The 16256-nt window shown below is 42.9% G+C and overlaps 1 protein-coding gene across 18 annotated transcripts in view; it reads left to right on the top strand.

The window, feature by feature from the left end:
- NIN (ninein) overlaps positions 1-16256 on the top strand; it is a 173438-nt gene that overhangs the window by 105810 nt on the left and 51372 nt on the right. For 10 of the 18 annotated variants that reach the window (XM_070749183.1, XM_070749190.1, XM_070749229.1 and 7 more), the window contains exons 10-15: positions 3160-3300; positions 5155-5329; positions 6532-6642; positions 7896-7985; positions 14238-14361; positions 14729-14850. In XM_070749183.1, the coding sequence (XP_070605284.1) occupies positions 3160-3300; positions 5155-5329; positions 6532-6642; positions 7896-7985; positions 14238-14361; positions 14729-14850 (763 nt within the window). Of the gene's footprint in view, positions 1-3159; positions 3301-5154; positions 5330-6531; positions 6643-7895; positions 7986-14237; positions 14371-14728; positions 14851-16256 lie in introns of all 18 variants that reach the window. The other 8 variants (XM_070749157.1, XM_070749165.1, XM_070749221.1 and 5 more) reach the window with 1 other exon arrangement.

Here is a 16256-nt window from a genome sequence, read left to right as displayed (position 1 = left end):
ACCCATTCTCGAATACAGCTCATCTGTCTGGAACCCATACCACATCTCAGACATCAACACTCTCGAAAACGTCCAAAGATATTTCACCAGAAGAGCCCTTCACTGCTCCACTCGAAACAGAATACCCTACGAAAATAGACTATCTATCCTGGGTCTTGAAAGCTTAGAACTGCAGCGCCTAAAACACGATTTAAGTATTGCCCACAAGATCATATGCTGCAACGTCCTTCCGGTCAATGACTACTTCAGCTTCAACCGCAACAACACAAGAGCACACAACAGATTCAAACTTAATATTAACCGCTCCAAACTTGACTATAAAAAATATGACTTTAACAATCGAGTTGTCGAAGCGTGGAACTCATTACTGGACTCGATAGTGTCAACTCCCAACCCCCAACACTTCTCCCTTAGACTCTCCACGATTGACCTCTCCAGGTTCCTAAGAGGCCAGTAAGGGGCGTATATAAGTGCACTGATGTGCCTATCATCCCCTGTCCAATTGTCTTTCCTTATCTCATATGTCATATATATTCTCTCCTTATCTATATATATATATATATATATATATATATATGTATGTATGTATGTATGTATATATATTCTCTCCTTATCTCTTATATCATATATACTCTCTCCCTCCCATCTACTTCTCTTCTTTTTACTTTCTATCGTCATATATATTACTTAATGTCTATTCTCTTCCATATGTATTGTATATTGGACAAAGAATAAATAAATAATTTAAAAAAATTATAAAACAGCTTTAACAAAATCTTGAAATGTAAGGTGGCGGGGATTCCCCAAGGAAGATTTTATTTTGACAGAGCTTCAGTCAAACAACCCCTTCAAGTGCTAGATCAGAGTTTTCTTGTGGCTTTCATGAAAATACTAAGCACAGAAGTCCATTTCCGGCTGGATGAAATCTTTTTGCTTTGATTCAAGGCATAGCAATAGCATTTAGACTTATATACTGCCCCCTAGCGCTTTACAGCACTCTCTAGGTCACTGATGGCAAACCATTTTCTCCTCGGGTGCCAAAAGAGCATGTGCTCACACTGTTGTATATGTGTGAGTGCCCACATCCATAATTCAATGCCATATCTTGCATTTTGAGGGTTCGTGAACACTTTGGGCACTCAATCTAGAAAAGGTTAGCCATCCCTGCTTTAAATGATGGTGCCAGGAGAGAATTAACAGACTGTAGCCTCGGAGCTTCAGGTTTTCCACTTTCTTGACACTCATAGAAACATAGAAACATAGAAGACTGATGGCAGAAAAAGACCCCATGGTCCATCTAGTCTGCCCTATTTTCTGTATTTTCTCTTAGGATGGATATATGTTTATCCCAGGCATCTTTAAATTCAGTTACTGTGGATTTACCAACCACGTCTGCTGGAAGTTTGTTCCAAGGATCTACTACTCTTTCAGTGAAATAATATTTCCTCACGTTGCTTTTGATCTTTCCCCCAACTAACTTCAGATTGTGTCCCCTTGTTCTTGTGTTCACTTTCCTATTAAAAACACTTCCCTCCTGAACCTTATTTAACCCTTTAACATATTTAAATGTTTCGATCATGTCCCCCCTTTTCCTTCTGTCCTCCAGACTATACAGATCGAGTTCATTAAGTCTTTCCTGATACGTTTTATGCTTAAGACCTTCCACCATTCTTGTAGCCCGTCCTAGGACCCGTTCAATTTTGTCAATATCTTTTTGTAGGTGAGATCTCCAGAACATATATGTCTCATAGACATATATCGGCTCAGGGGGCAGTTTCTTATTGTTACAAAAGCTCTGAACTGGGCTAGCCTGCTGGCTGCAGCATTTTGTTCAGGATCAGAGGAGCTTTTTGCCAGGGGAAGGGAACTCATTTAAATAGTAAACCCATTTGTAGCAGAAGCAAGACCTTCTTAACATGCTGCTCTGTTTCTTAGCCATTCTGTTACCCCAGCAAATAAGCATATTGTCAAGGTTTGTTTGTTGGTTTCTTTGTTTGTTTAGTGATATTTATATGCCGCCCAACTCCAGCAGGTTCCAGGTAGCATCCAATCTAAATGAGAATCCAAGTCAAAATGCTCCTCAAAGTTACAATTTATTGCCGGAGCCATCCTGGCACCTATGCTGGGAAACCTGAATCTGAGTTTCCCACCCAGTTGAAAGTTCACATCCCTTGTCCCCCACCCACAAACTTGTCACGTTGCCCACTCAGATTGAGCAAGTCCTTCCTCCGCTTCCGCCCAGGTGGATGGGCATGGGATGGCCTTGAACCCCTCAACAGAATGCTTTGTGGCTGCATCTGTTCCCTCATGAAAATCACCCCTCCCAAGTTACATAGAAACATAGAAAACATAGAAGATTGATGGCAGAAAAAGATCTCATGGTCCGTCTAGTCTGCCCTTATACTATTTCCTGTGTTTTATCTTAGGATGGATATATGTTTATCCCAGGCAATGTTTAAATTCAGTTACTGTGGATTTACCAACCACGTCTGCTGGAAGTTTGTTCCAAGCATCTACTACTCTTTCAGTAAAATAATATTTTCTCATGTTGCTTTTGATCTTTCCCCCAATTAACTTCAGATTGTGTCCTCTTGTTCTTGTGTTCACTTTCCTATTAAAACCACTTCCCTCCTGAACCTTATTTAACCCTTTGACATATTTAAATGTTTCAATCATGTCCCTCCTTTTCCTTCTGTCCTCCAGACTATACAGATCGAGTTCATTAAGTCTTTCTTGATATGTTTTATGCTTAAGACCTTCCACCATTCTTGTAGCCCGTCTTTGGACCTGTTCAATTTTATCAATATCGTTTTGTAGTTCCCATAAACATCAGACCTTCTATAGAGAGTGTGGCAAGCTGTTAATTTATCACTAACTTCTGCACCGTCTTGACCCCTATGTAGATTCATGCATATTCATTTCTCCCATCACTGTCAATGCCAACCTACTTTAACTCCTGTGATTCTCTAGCACTTGCTTTCTAGCATAACCTCACAGCCTGAAAGATTTCACTATTTGCCTAATAATGATTTATAAACTTCAACAAGTTATTTGTGCATCCGGGTAGGAATATGTTTGAAAATTGTCAAACTATTACTTTCTCTGTCTTGCTGGGAAGTTCAACCAGCATCGTCTGAACAACCAAAGTTTATTTTTTAGAGAACGGGCTGACCTAGTTCTAAGAGAAAAGGACAAACTACGTCTAGATTTGGAGAAAGTGGAGAAAAGAGCATCGCTAATGGCCACTGAAGTGGATGACCATCATGCTGCCATTGAACGCCAAAATGAATACAACCTAAGGTATGTTGCCTTTATTTCAGGACTCCCAATCTCTGTTCATGGACTTAAGTGGCAGCCCAGGACTTTTGAAATAACAACTGAGAAAGCTGGTCATAGGTTCAACTCACCCGTGAATGTTAGAAACCGGCTGGGAAGTTGTTCTTAAGATTTTTGGCATTTTTCATAATACATAGAAAGACTAGACCAACGACTGCAGGATGAGGCATTTTGGGGAGATGCGTAACGCCCTTGAAGGTGTTCTGCCGGGCTCTCTGGTAGGAGCCTCCCGAAAATTCAAGGGTACAAAATTCAGACACACACACGTTTGAAAATTCAAAACAATGTTCTTTATCACAAAAGTCAAAATAAACTAAGCACTCTTTTTGTATTGCAATTCAATTCAATTCAACTCAATTTATTAGATTTGTATGCCACCCCTCTCCGAAGACTCGGGGTGGCTCACAACAAAGAGAGCACAGCAAAGAGCACTTGTCCCAAAACAACAGCCAAATGCACACGCTGCTATTTATACCAGCAGCCCTAATTACTGGAGCCCCACCCAAGCACAGATGGCCTCTCTTATCTCCTGTAATATGCTCTGGAGGCCCTCTGTAAGATGGAACAAACCAGTTTCTGGCCTTCCTGAACTTCTGGTAAGCCTGTTTCTCGCCCTCCTTGAGCCTCCGCGCATGCCCTGGGCATCGTGGGGACTCCAGAGAGAGGCAGGGTGGGGTGGGCGGGACCAGCCAGGAACAAGATTTGGGGATTTTTCATTCATAAATTTTTTATTTTTTCTCCAACACAAACTTTTAAAAAGTTACTTAGCTTTTTTTAGTTGTGATATTCAAATTTACTTTATATTTAACCTACTTTATTATTATAAAATATGATATACAGTGTTCCCTCGATTTTCGCGGGTTCGAACTTCGCAAAAACCCTATACCACGGTTTTTCAAAAATATTAATTAAAAAATACTTTGTGGTTCTTCCCCCTATACCACTGTTTTTCCTGCCCGATGACGTCATATGTCATCGCCAAATTTTCGTCCGTCTTTAATAATTTTTTTAAAAAATAAACTTTAATAAATAAACATGGTGAATAATAATCTAAATGGTTGCTAAGGGAATGGGAAATTGTAATTTAGGGGTTTAAAGTGTTACGGGAAGGCTTGTGACACTGTTCATAGCCCAAAATAGCATATTTACTTCCGCATCTCTACTTCGCGGAAATTCGACTTTCGCGGGCGGTCTCGGAACGCATCCCCCGCGAAAATCGAGGGAACACTGTACTTTCTTATTGGAATAACTATTTTATTAGACATATAGAATTATGGTTTATTAGATATTTTTGCTGCAATATGAAGAATTATTTTATATATAACTTACTTGGCTTAAAAGATTATAAGAAAAATGCTTTTTGGAATAATGAGCTCAACAGATTTGTAAGATTCAAATAAGAAGGGAATTTGATGACCAGCAATTAATGTAAAGGTTATCGTAATGTTTTAATATTAGATAGAGAAAAGCTATACTTTAAGAGGTTTTTGAATGTATAAGATATGATGTTTTTACAGTTACTTTGTGAAAGAGATATAAGAGCCTCCACTGAATGGTTACAAAGTAAAAAGAAAAAAATTGTATATGTTTGACAATAAGATAGATTTTGTGTTGGAAACTATGTATTGTTTTTTAACTTTGTGTTGGAGAAAAGAAAAATTTATGAATGAAAATTTATGAATGGGATTTTCCAAATTGCACAAAATCGTAGCCAGAGGTTCCTCCCAAACCCCTGCAAACCCCTCAGCAGCCCATCCCTGCTGACAACCACTGATTTCCAATACTCACTGCCTGACTTTTCATAATCTGTGTGCATAGCAAGCTGGATGAGGAGTACAAAGACCGTGTGACAGCTCTCAAAACGGAGTTTCAGAAAGATTGCGAGCGGATACAGCAGCAGGCCAGCAAGCAACAAGTAGAACTGGAGCAGGAGATAGAGAAGATGAAAACGGAGGAGAATTATCTCCAGGACCGCCTTACGCTGACACTGAAGGTAATGGCTGGTTTAAAACAGGAGGGCACAGCTTACCTCATACCACAGACCATGCTTGGCCTTTGAATGCTTGTAGGGAGCTTTATAGAATTCCCATGTCAACATGGCCTGGATCACAATTAAAAGTAAAATCATCTAAATGCAATTCTTATTACTTCATGTATATTAAAGAACTTTGCCACACTCATATTTATTTGATAGATGCAACGAGCTCACAAGTTCCAATTTTGGCTGCCACAGCCTCCTGCAACCCTGTGCCAGTGAAAATGGAGCTTGGGAGGGCCGCATGCATTTTCGCTAGCAGAAGGGGCCACTGGCAAGGAGCCCGTGGCAGCTGAAAACGGAGGTTGGGAGCATGTTTTTATTGGCAAAGCGCTTGGGCCACTACAGGTACTCCCAACTGGAGTGACATCAAGCTAGCCATGCCCACCCTGACAACACACACACACACACACACACCAAAATCAGACACAACCCTGATGTGGCCTTCAATGAAATAGAGTTTGACACCCCTGATTTAGAGGCTATGCGTGCATCTCAGAGCTTCAAAGAAGTAACCCAGTTCCTTAAAAGGAATACCAGGTTATATGAATGTCCGTCTCTGCATGTGGACGGCTTTTGCAGCATGTGCCTAATGTTTAATGTGCAAATCAATGAGCTGACATTTGGGCTGATGCACTTTATTAAAAAGCTTGATGTCAGCTTTTTAAATTATGCAAAAAATAATTATTGTGGGGATTGAAGGAAAGGAGGCGGGGATGGGAAAGATGAAGACCTTCTCCTAACATGATATTCCATGCGGCATCTGCAGATTCATTTGAAGGCATAAACTGAAAGTTAATTTTAAGGCAGTTAATTAGATTTTAGAACTCGGCAACGGGTTTCTCCTTTAAATATTATAATGATCCTCCAGAGACTGAGCAAGAAATGAAGACATACTGTACATTCCCTTAGATTTTCAAACTCCTCTGGACCTTTTAAATATTGCCTCCTCTGATCTAGTGTCACTCAATCTAGTGCCCTTTTTATTTATTGCAATTATAATTATCAGCATTTTCAGAAAGGCTGCGTGAAAGATCCAGACATTGTTAATAATGTCAAGGTGAAGAATACAGAAACCTAGGAGAAACACAATCACTTTATATATTGTTTGGGAGCCAAACTGGATACTTTTGAGACCCTCTGGATTTTTTTTTTTTAAGGAAAACAATCGTTTAGAGCACGAACTTCTGGAAACTGGGGAGAAATTGGTGAAGTATGAAAGCATGATGAGCAAATTGCAGAATAATTGGGAAAACGTCTTAGCAGACAAGGTAAGATGCAGTTGGTGATTAATTCAGCATACCAGGAACTTGGCTTTTAGGCATAAGAAGAAAGCAAAACCCCAGAATATATTACAAACATCCTTTGACTTTAGGAAGAGTTAATAAAGGATTTGGGGTCTGGGTGAACCTGGCACAAACAAAGCCAAAGGAAATGGTGCAGAGATTTTGAAAGTTAAATAGTAAGACTGATACAATAAAAGTCCACTCAGCCATCTAAAACTCTGCAAAGATGTTTGGAACTATATTTTCAGACTTGCAGTTCAAACTTCAAAGAGCCAGTTCAACCCCTTTAGCAAGAATAAGGACCCTATTCCTATCGTCACTCTAATTATGGAGTGGTCATCCTAGAGAGGCACTTTCTCTTCAAGTCCTGATTTTTCAGGAGCTTTGTGATGTGGGTTTTGTTTTGTTTTTAATATGTCACCCAGCATCACAGAGTTTGAGATGGACAGCCATATAGGTCCCAGCCGCATGAGTCCCAGCGACCAGTTAAATCCCACAGAGTCGGCCTTCTCCATGTCAACTAGACAATGTCGCTTGGCAGGGCCAAGGGGAAGAGCCTTCTCTGTGGGGGCTCCGGCCCTCTGGAATCAGCTCCCCCTGGAGATTCATACTGCCCCCCCTCCTCGTTTTCCGCAAGAGTCTTAAGACTCATCTATGTCACCAGGCTTGGGGCAATTAGACTTTAGCTTCCTGGTTCACAAATGTCATGTATGGATGTTTCTGAATGGGTATGATTGGTTTTTAATAAAATTGGGGATTATAAATTAAATTATTTAGTTTTAAATTAATTGGATTTAGACTACTGTATTGTATTGTTTTCCTTTTTTATATGTTGTAAGCCACCCCGAGTCCTCGAAGAGGGGTGGTATTTAAATCCAATAAGTAAGTAAGTAAGTAAAGTAAGTAAGTAAGTAAGTAAGTAAGTAAGTAACTAAGTAACTAACTAAGTAACTAAGTAACTAACTAAGTAACTAAGTAACTAAGTAACTAAGTAAGTGCAGAACCAATTAAATACTATATATCTCTGTATACTATAGATATCCTGGTAGTAGTACTTGCCTTGCACTCCTCCAGCAGTATTCCTTAGCTGGGTGCCCTCCCTCTATCAGTGCATGGGATTTCCTTCCAAATCCAATATTAAAGCTTCCTTCCCTGGACCATCACCTAATCCCTGTACCAGTGAGGAAACAGGCTGTCTAAAGGCAGGGAAAGGATGACCATGTGTCCTTTGGTTCTAGTTTGGAGACCTCGATCCTGGCAGTGCAGAGTTCTTCCTTCAGGAGGAGCGGCTGAGTCAGATGAAGAAGAGATACGAACAGCAGTGCAGGGTAAGAATAAAATTTCAGCCGGAAGACAATTGGGTTTTCCCAAGGCCTATGCCTGGAGACTCCAGGGGACCACTTTCCTTGATGTTGTGTGCCTACGTAAAGAAGGGTGGAAAACCATTTTATCAAAGTGAGTCGATTTAAGGGAGATTAAGTCCCATCATGTGTCCCAGATGTGAACTGGCTAGCTGACCCTGCAAGCCTCAGAACTTTGTTTTGTCCTCCCATCTCCAGAGAAGAGGATTGATCTACTTCCCAAATGGCAAAATATAGCCAACTTTGTTTGAGCCCCTCCCCCAAAACTAAAGAGTCAGTCTAAACCAGGGGTCGGGAACCTATGGCTCGCGAGCCAGATATGGCTCTTTTGATGGCCGTATCTGGCTCGCAGACAGGACTCCTGCCTGTCTATGGGATAATGGGGGGGGCGGGCCCGGCGCTTCTGCTGCTGAGCCCAGTCTTCTCCCGGTGGCTTTCGACTCCTCCCGCCGAGGAGCTGCAAGGTTGGCCTCGGCTCCCCTTCCCTAAACCCCCGCCAGCCCCCTCCTTCCCTTCCCACCCTGCCCACCTTCCCCGAGGCGTCCCTTGCCCATCATCCCCTGCCGGCCAATGGGGCAGCGGGACTGCTAGATGGGCAGCTCTTCCGGCGAGGGTAGTCCTCCGCCCGCACAGAAAGCATCCTCCCTCACACCCAGCGCCGGCTCCATTCTTCTCGCCTTTTTCCCGCCTTCCGTCTTTGGGGCACAGCAGGACAGCGCCGAAAACCGCGGCATCGAGCAGAAGCCGGGGGACAGCTGCGAGCGGGAGCCCCAGGAGGGAAGTACCGGCAGCGCCCCGCCCAGCTGAAGCTTCACTGGCGTCGGCAAGTGTCCTTTGTGGCCCGGTGGGGGGGGGGGGGAGCTGCAGCGGCCGTAGGCAGTCATAGGGAGATGGCGGCGGCGAGAGGGAGCTCCAGCTGGGCTGGGGGTTCGGGGGGGCCATGAACGCCGCCCGGAGCCAATGGCTTCTTTTGGGCTTACTTGAATTCCTGCTGCTGGTAAGCGCGCGCGGGTGGCCGGGTGGGAAGGGCGAGGCGCGAGGGGGAGGCAAGTGGAGAAGCGGCGAGAGAGAGAAGTGGACCAAAAGAAAGAAAAGGGAAAGAGAGGGAGGGAAAGAGAAATGGAGAGGAAGGAAGGAGGGAGGGAGGGGAGGGAGGGAGAGAAGGAAGGAAGAGAAAGGAGGGTAGAAAGAGAGGGAGAGAGAGAGGAGAGAGAAAGGAAGAGGAGAGATAGAAAGGAAGAGAGAGAAAGAAAGAGGGATAGAAAGAGAGAGAGAGAAAGAGAAAGATAAAAAGAGAAAGATAGAGGGAGGGAGAGAAAGAGATAGAAAGAGAAAGAGAGAGGTTGGGAGAAGAAAAAAGAGAGAAAGATAGAAAGAGAAAGAGAGAGAAAGGGACATAAAAAGAGAAAAAGAGAGAGAAAGGGAGAGAAAAAGAGAAAAAGAAAGAAAAGTAGAGAGAGAAAGAGAGACAAAAAGAGAGGGAGAGAAAGAGAGAAAGAGAGAGAGAGAGATAGAAAAGCAGGGGGGGGCACACCTATTTTGCCAGCCCTCGGATGGGCCATAGGGATCCAGTGTATGTGGAGGGAGAGGTCCCCAGCTTCTGTTCTGCAGAGGGGAAGCCAAAGCCCCCGCATGGGTTATGCAGAGTGCCAGTGTTTGGGGCAAGGTGGGGGGTGGGGTCTTCCTTAACCCCCATTTCTTTGGTGGGGCTAAGAGGCCTGCCCAGCAGGGCTGATGTGTTGCGGAAGGTCTTGTCGAGGGAGACCAGTGGAGCCCCCCCCCCCCCGCTCCCATCCCCAGGGAAGGGGTTTTTGGCATCACTGCCACTGGCTTTGGAATGAAGCCCCCGGCCTCTTCAGGGGGTGGAGGGAGGGGTCCATAGCACAGGGCTGGACAATGGCTGAAGACAGTTGACTGCAGCTTTCAGAATTCCTCAGCCAGGAATATGAAGAAGACAGTTTGAAAATTTAAAAGGGAAGGAAGGAAGGAAGGAAGGAAGGAAGGAAGGAAGGAAGGAAGGAAGGAAGGAAGGAAGGAAGGAAGGAAGGAAGAAGGGAGGGGGCCCCCAGACACTTAGGCTGTATGGGGCCCCAAAATTCCTGATGGCGGCCCTGCCCCAGAGGAGCCGCGTGGGTCTTCTCCTGGTGAGTCACCGCGGCAAGGATGCAGGCGAGGGAGAAAGGGGAATCCGGGACAGAGAGAAAGAAAGAGGGACAGAGAGAAAGAAAGAGAGGGACAGAGAGAAAGAAAGAGAGGGACAGAGAGAAAGAAAGAGAGGGACAGAGAGAAAGAAAGAGAGACAGAGAGAAAGAAAGAGAGGGACAATAGGTATGGGTAAGGGCACACCACCTGTAGTCACTGGATGGGGGGGGGCTACTGGGGTGTAGTAGGTATCCCTACAGCTGACATCTTACCCATATGGTGGGCCATGCTGGGGTATTGAAAGTGACAGCTGAACACGGCCGGCGTCAGCACCCGACTAACCCGTGACGAAAAGAAGACAGCTCTTCTAGAGGTCTACTAAAGTTCTATAGCACAAGGACCAAAAGAAACCTGGAGTTGGCCTTGCTTGCAGACAAATCCACAAATTAAAGAAATAATGACTCAGAGCCTTCTATTCACCCCCACAGTACTGCCCTTTATTGAAGAAGATGACTAAAAGAAAGAAGGATGAGGAGTATCGTACTTTTCAGCAGGAGTGGACAGACGAATTTGCCTTTGTGGAGAGAGCAGGTTCACCAGTTTGTCTTATATGCAATGATAAAATTGCATCCATGAAGCGGTCAAATATAAAGCGCCACTTTGACACACGCCATGCTTCATTTGCATCGAAATATCCTGCAGGGGACAGCAGGAAGAAAGCCTGTCAAGAGTTGCTGTGCAAAGTGCAAGCTAGTCAGCAGCAACTTCGAGTTTGGACCCAACAAGGTGACTTAAATTCGGCTAGCTTTGTTGGTGCTTTGGCAATTGTCAGAAACGGAAAACCATTCACAGATGGGGAGTATGCCAAAACATTTATGCTTGATGTTGCCAATGAACTTTTTGATGATTTTCCGGATAAAGCCAAGATTATCAAACGGATAAAAGACATGCCTCTGTCAGCAAGAACAGTTCATGACCGTGCCATCATGATGGCAAATCAGATTGAGGCATCCCAAGTGAAGGACATAAATACAGCTCTGTTCTTTTCTCTTGCTTTGGATGAATCAACTGACGTAAGCCATATATCTCAGTTCAGCATCATTGCAAGGTATGCTGTCGGTGACAAGTTACATGAGGAAAGTCTTGCTGTTTTGCCTCTGAAAGGGACAACAAGAGGGGATGATTTGTTCAAGTCATTCACTGAGTTCACTAAAGAAAAAAATCTACCAATGCATAAACTTATTTCAGTGTGTACTGATGGTGCTCCATGCATGGTAGGAAAAAACAAAGGATTTGTAGCGCTTCTTCGTGAACATGAAAAAAGACCTATCCTTGGTATTCACTGCATCCTACATCAGGAGGCACTTTGTGCTCAGATGTTTGGTGAGCAGCTTGGTGAGGTGATGTCACTTGTTATTCAGGTGGTCAACTTTATTGTTGCCCGTGCTTTAAATGATCGCCAGTTTAAAACACTCCTGGATGAAGTTGGGAATAATTATCCTGGTCTGCTTCTGCACAGCAACGTGCGCTGGCTGTCAAGAGGGAAGGTGCTCAGCCGTTTCGCAGCTTGTCTGAGTGAAATACGAACTTTTCTTGAAATGAAAAACGTTGACCATCCTGAGTTGTCCAACACTGAGTGGCTCCTGAAGTTCTTCTATCTTGTAGATATGACTGAACATCTGAACCAGCTCAATGTGAAAATGCAAGGCGTTGGTAATACAGTTTTATCGCTTCAACAAGCTGTGTTTGCATTTGAAAATAAGCTGGAACTGTTTATCGCAGACATTGAAACAGGTCGTTTAATACACTTTGAAAAACTGGGAGAGTTTAAAGATGCATGCACAGCAAATGACCCTGCACAACATCTTGATATTCAGCAGCTAGCAGGCTTTACATCCAATCTCCTGCAATCATTCAAAGCGCGCTTTGGAGAATTTCGTGAGCACACTCGTCTTTTTAAGTTCATCACTCATCCACATGAGTGTGCACTGGACAGCACTGACCTGAGTTATATCCCTGGTGTCTCCATCAGAGATTTTGAGCTACAAGCTGCTGACCTGAAGGCTTCAGACATGTGGGTGAATAAGTTTAAATCACTTAATGAAGATTTGGAAAAACTTGCACGACAGCAAGCAGAGTTGGCAAGCAAACACAAGTGGAGAGAAATGAAACAACTCCAACATGCAGACCAGCTGATTGTCAAAACTTGGAATGCACTTCCTGTCACATACCAAACACTGCAGCGTGTGGGTATTGCTGTACTGACAATGTTTGGCTCTACCTATGCATGCGAGCAGTCTTTCTCACATCTAAAGCACATCAAGACTAACATACGTTCACGTTTAACGGATGGAAGTCTCAACGCCTGCATGAAGCTAAACCTCACCACGTATGAACCAGATTACAAAGCCATCAGCAAATCCATTCAGTACCAGAAGTCACATTAATGGTAGGAAGTATTCTATTCATCGTTGGTTAGCAACAGCATTAAAACGTTATTATGTTATAAAAAAAAGAGTTCGGAGATTTGTTGTTCTTTAAAATTAAATACAAGTCAATGTGTGCACTTTATGTACAGTGAGACTATTTAATAAAGTTCAATTATTTATTACGCTGGGTGTGCCTGCTTGTATGTACCACTTTAAGTAGTAAATGCTTTAGTTCCCTATGGGTCTGAGCCTCTCTTTTTTGTTCATTTTCTGTAAGACCAACACTTTTAAAAGGGCCACTGACAGATACAATTGCTCCAGCGGTCACTTAGTACACAAAGGAGTGTTCCTCTCTGCTGCACTAAGCCACCGCTGGACCTAAACAATAATTCGCTGTAAAATAATAAAATAGATAATTGACATAACTTACAATGCATTGTGTGACATGTCCAACATTCCAGCTTCTTTCTTCTGCGAATGCCTCAAAGCTGGCATTCTCTCAACATCAGGTGGGAAGAATGCCAGCTTCCAGTCATGCGCAGGAAAAAGAAGAAGCCAGACTGCTGGACTGATGTCATGCATCGCAAGCTCACAATGTAAGTTATTTATTTAATTTTTTTACTGCTAATTACCATTGTTTCAGTCCAGTTGTGGCTTTATACAGCAGGGAGGAGCATTCCTTGCTGTACTAAGTGAACATTGGAGCGATTGATCTGTCAATGGCCCTTTAAACATATTGTACGGCTCTCGCGGAATTATATTTCAAAATATGTGGCGTTTACGGCTCTCTTAGCCAAAAAGGTTCCTGACCCCTGGTCTAAACCATATGAAGAATGGCTACAGGTTTTGGGGCTGGCTAGTCTAAAGAAAAAAAAGACTTAGGGGTGATACGATAGCAGTGTTTCATTATTTGAGAGGCTGCCACAAAGAAGAGGGGATCAAATTATTCCCCAAAGCACCAGAGGGCAGGACAAAAAATAATGGTTGGAAACTGATCAAACATAGTACAGCGTTCCCTCAATTTTCACACGTTTCAACTTCGCGAATAGCCTATACCACGGTTTTTCAAAAAATATTAATTAAAAAATACTTTGCGGTTTTTTTCCTATACCACGGTTTTTCCCACCCAATAATGTCATATTTCATTGCCAAACTAATAATTTTTGCAAATAAATAACAAAAAAAAATTATTGTTAATAAATAATTATGTTTATAAATATCAGGATTACTAAGTGTCTTATTTAATGGTGAGTACCAGTAATAATGGTGAGTAAATGGTTGTTAAGGGAATGGGAAATGGTAATTTAGGGGTTTAAAGTGTTAAGGGATGGGTTGTGATACTGTCCATAGCCAAAAATTGTGTATTTACTTCCGCATCTCTACTTCGCGGAAATTTGACTTTCGCGGGCAGTCTCGGAACGCATCCCCCGCGGAAATCGAGGGAACACTGTATAGGTATAGGTTGTTCTTCTTAAGCAAAGGGGTGGACTAGAAGACCTTCCACATCCTATCCTATCCTATCCTTCTATTCTTTGTTCTGTTCTGTTCTGTTCAAGCCAGGGTTCAGTTCCAGCCTCTCATGCAAAAACATGCAGATTTGCAGGTCATAAGAATATTGCTGTTCCAATTGATTGCATCTGGTTTTCAGGAACTTCAAGATCACATAGATGAGCTTCAGTCTCAGCTGGAAGAGTATCAGATGCAAGGAAGAATTATCCGACCATCGCTGCAAAGCTCTCTCTATGAGGAACTAAACGATGGTGAAATGCAAGGTAGTCAAGGTGCAATATATCCTACGGTACCTACTATATATTATGCGGGAGTTAGTGCTGTTTTTGGGCCAATCAAGTCATCTTTCCAGGTTTTATGCAGCCAATATTACAAGAGTGTACCAACACTACAGGGAAAAGCTAAAGTGAGCAAATCTCTAAAAGTGTGAATCTGGGGAGGTCAAAGTTGGATCTAAGGATTAAGCAGATTAAACAGATTAAACTAACGAGGCTGCCAAGTGCCTTGATTGGTGCTGCTGAGGGCAGCTTTCCAATACTTTGCAATGTTATAATATTGATGTCAATATGATCCGTCATTGGCTAGTTGTCCAAAAGACTTTCATTTCTTTTTTGCTGCCCTGTATTTTAGAGCCTGCTTCTGAAGACTGCAGCCGCCTAAACATGAGCATAGAAGCTGAAATAATTATTGAGCAACTAAAGGATCAGCTGCACCAGGATATTTACAACTTGCAGCAGGAGCTTGAAAAAACAGTAAGTTGCCCCCATTTTAGCATGAAGCTGAAGTGCTTGCATCAGAGATGGTTATTACATTTGCCCAGGATGTGTTTCTTATTTAATTAAAATCTGTTGTTTTCATAATCTTATATTTTTCGTCTTTCTTGAGCTTCTGGTTGACTAGTGGTAAGCTAAGGAGTATTCAAATGAGTAAAATTACTGCAGCTAAGACCGGACCAGTGAATAGACATAACTTCACCAAATAAGGAGAAAATGGAAAATAGCAATGGCAAAAGAACTTATATACTGCTTCATAGTGTTTTACAGCCCTGTCTAAGTGGTTTACAGCAGGGGTCCCCAACCTTTTGGACCTCAGGGACCGCTACGTTCATAATTTTAAATCCTGTGGACTGCTAATACAAATCCAGTGCACCGCTTGCTTGAAGCGCCTGGATGTCCCATGACAGAATGGAGTTTTTCAGGCATTCTCTCCCCCCACCTCTCTCTCTCTCTTTCCCCTTCTCTCTTTCTCTCTCTCCCCCTTTCTCTCTCTCTCTCCACTTCTTTGTCTTCCTCTCATCTTTCTCATCTCTCTCCCTCTTCCTCTCTCTCCCTCATCTCTCCCCCATTTTCTCTCCCTCCCCCTCTTTTTCTCCCCCTCTCTTTCTTTCTCTCTTTCCTTTCTTCCCCCTCTCTCTACATCTTCTCTCCCTCATCTCTCCCCCATTTTCTCTCCCTCCCCCTCTTTTTCTCCCCCTTTCTTTCTCTCTTTCCTTTCTTCCCCCTCTCTCTACCTCTTCTCTCCCTCATCTCTCCCCCATTTTCTCTCCCTCCCCCTCTTTTTCTCCCCCTCTTTCTTTCTCTCTTTCCTTTCTTCCCCCTCTCTCTACCTCTCTCTCTCTCTCATCTTATCTCTCTTGCTCTCCTCGTCTCTCTCTGACATCTCTGTCTCTCAGATAGATTAATAGATATAGCCTCTCTTTCTCTCTGTCTGTCTGCCTGTCTATCCTTCTGATTCTCCGATGTTCTCTGGGTCTTGTGGCTAAAATAAGACATGTTTGTATAAATCTGGCATCCTTTACAGACTTTTTGCTAACACTAGGACTGAAATGTTAATGATTTATGGTTTTGTATATGGGTTATGGGACAAAGTAATGTAATGTTATGGAGATGAGATAGGTTTGTGCTTGTAATGAAGATCAAATTTTTTTTTTAAAAAAAAAGATCAGATTTTGTGAAAAAAACAGGCCAAAAAACGGCCAATTTTTTGCTATTTTTGCCTTCTAATTACCCCATCTAGCATGACTGGAGGAATTCTGAGAGTTGAAGTCCACTAGTCTTAAAGCTGGCAAGTTTGAAGTTTGTAAAAAGTGTATAGGTTTGTAAAAAGTATTCTGCAACACTGGTCTTTTATTAAATCATATATTACTATACCATTTGGT

Source organism: Erythrolamprus reginae, chromosome 1 (assembly GCF_031021105.1).
Source record: "Erythrolamprus reginae isolate rEryReg1 chromosome 1, rEryReg1.hap1, whole genome shotgun sequence".
Taxonomy (NCBI): Eukaryota; Metazoa; Chordata; class Lepidosauria; order Squamata; family Dipsadidae; genus Erythrolamprus; species Erythrolamprus reginae.
The sequence above is the reverse complement of the archived record's forward strand: the minus strand, read 5'-3'. Positions and strand labels throughout refer to the sequence as shown.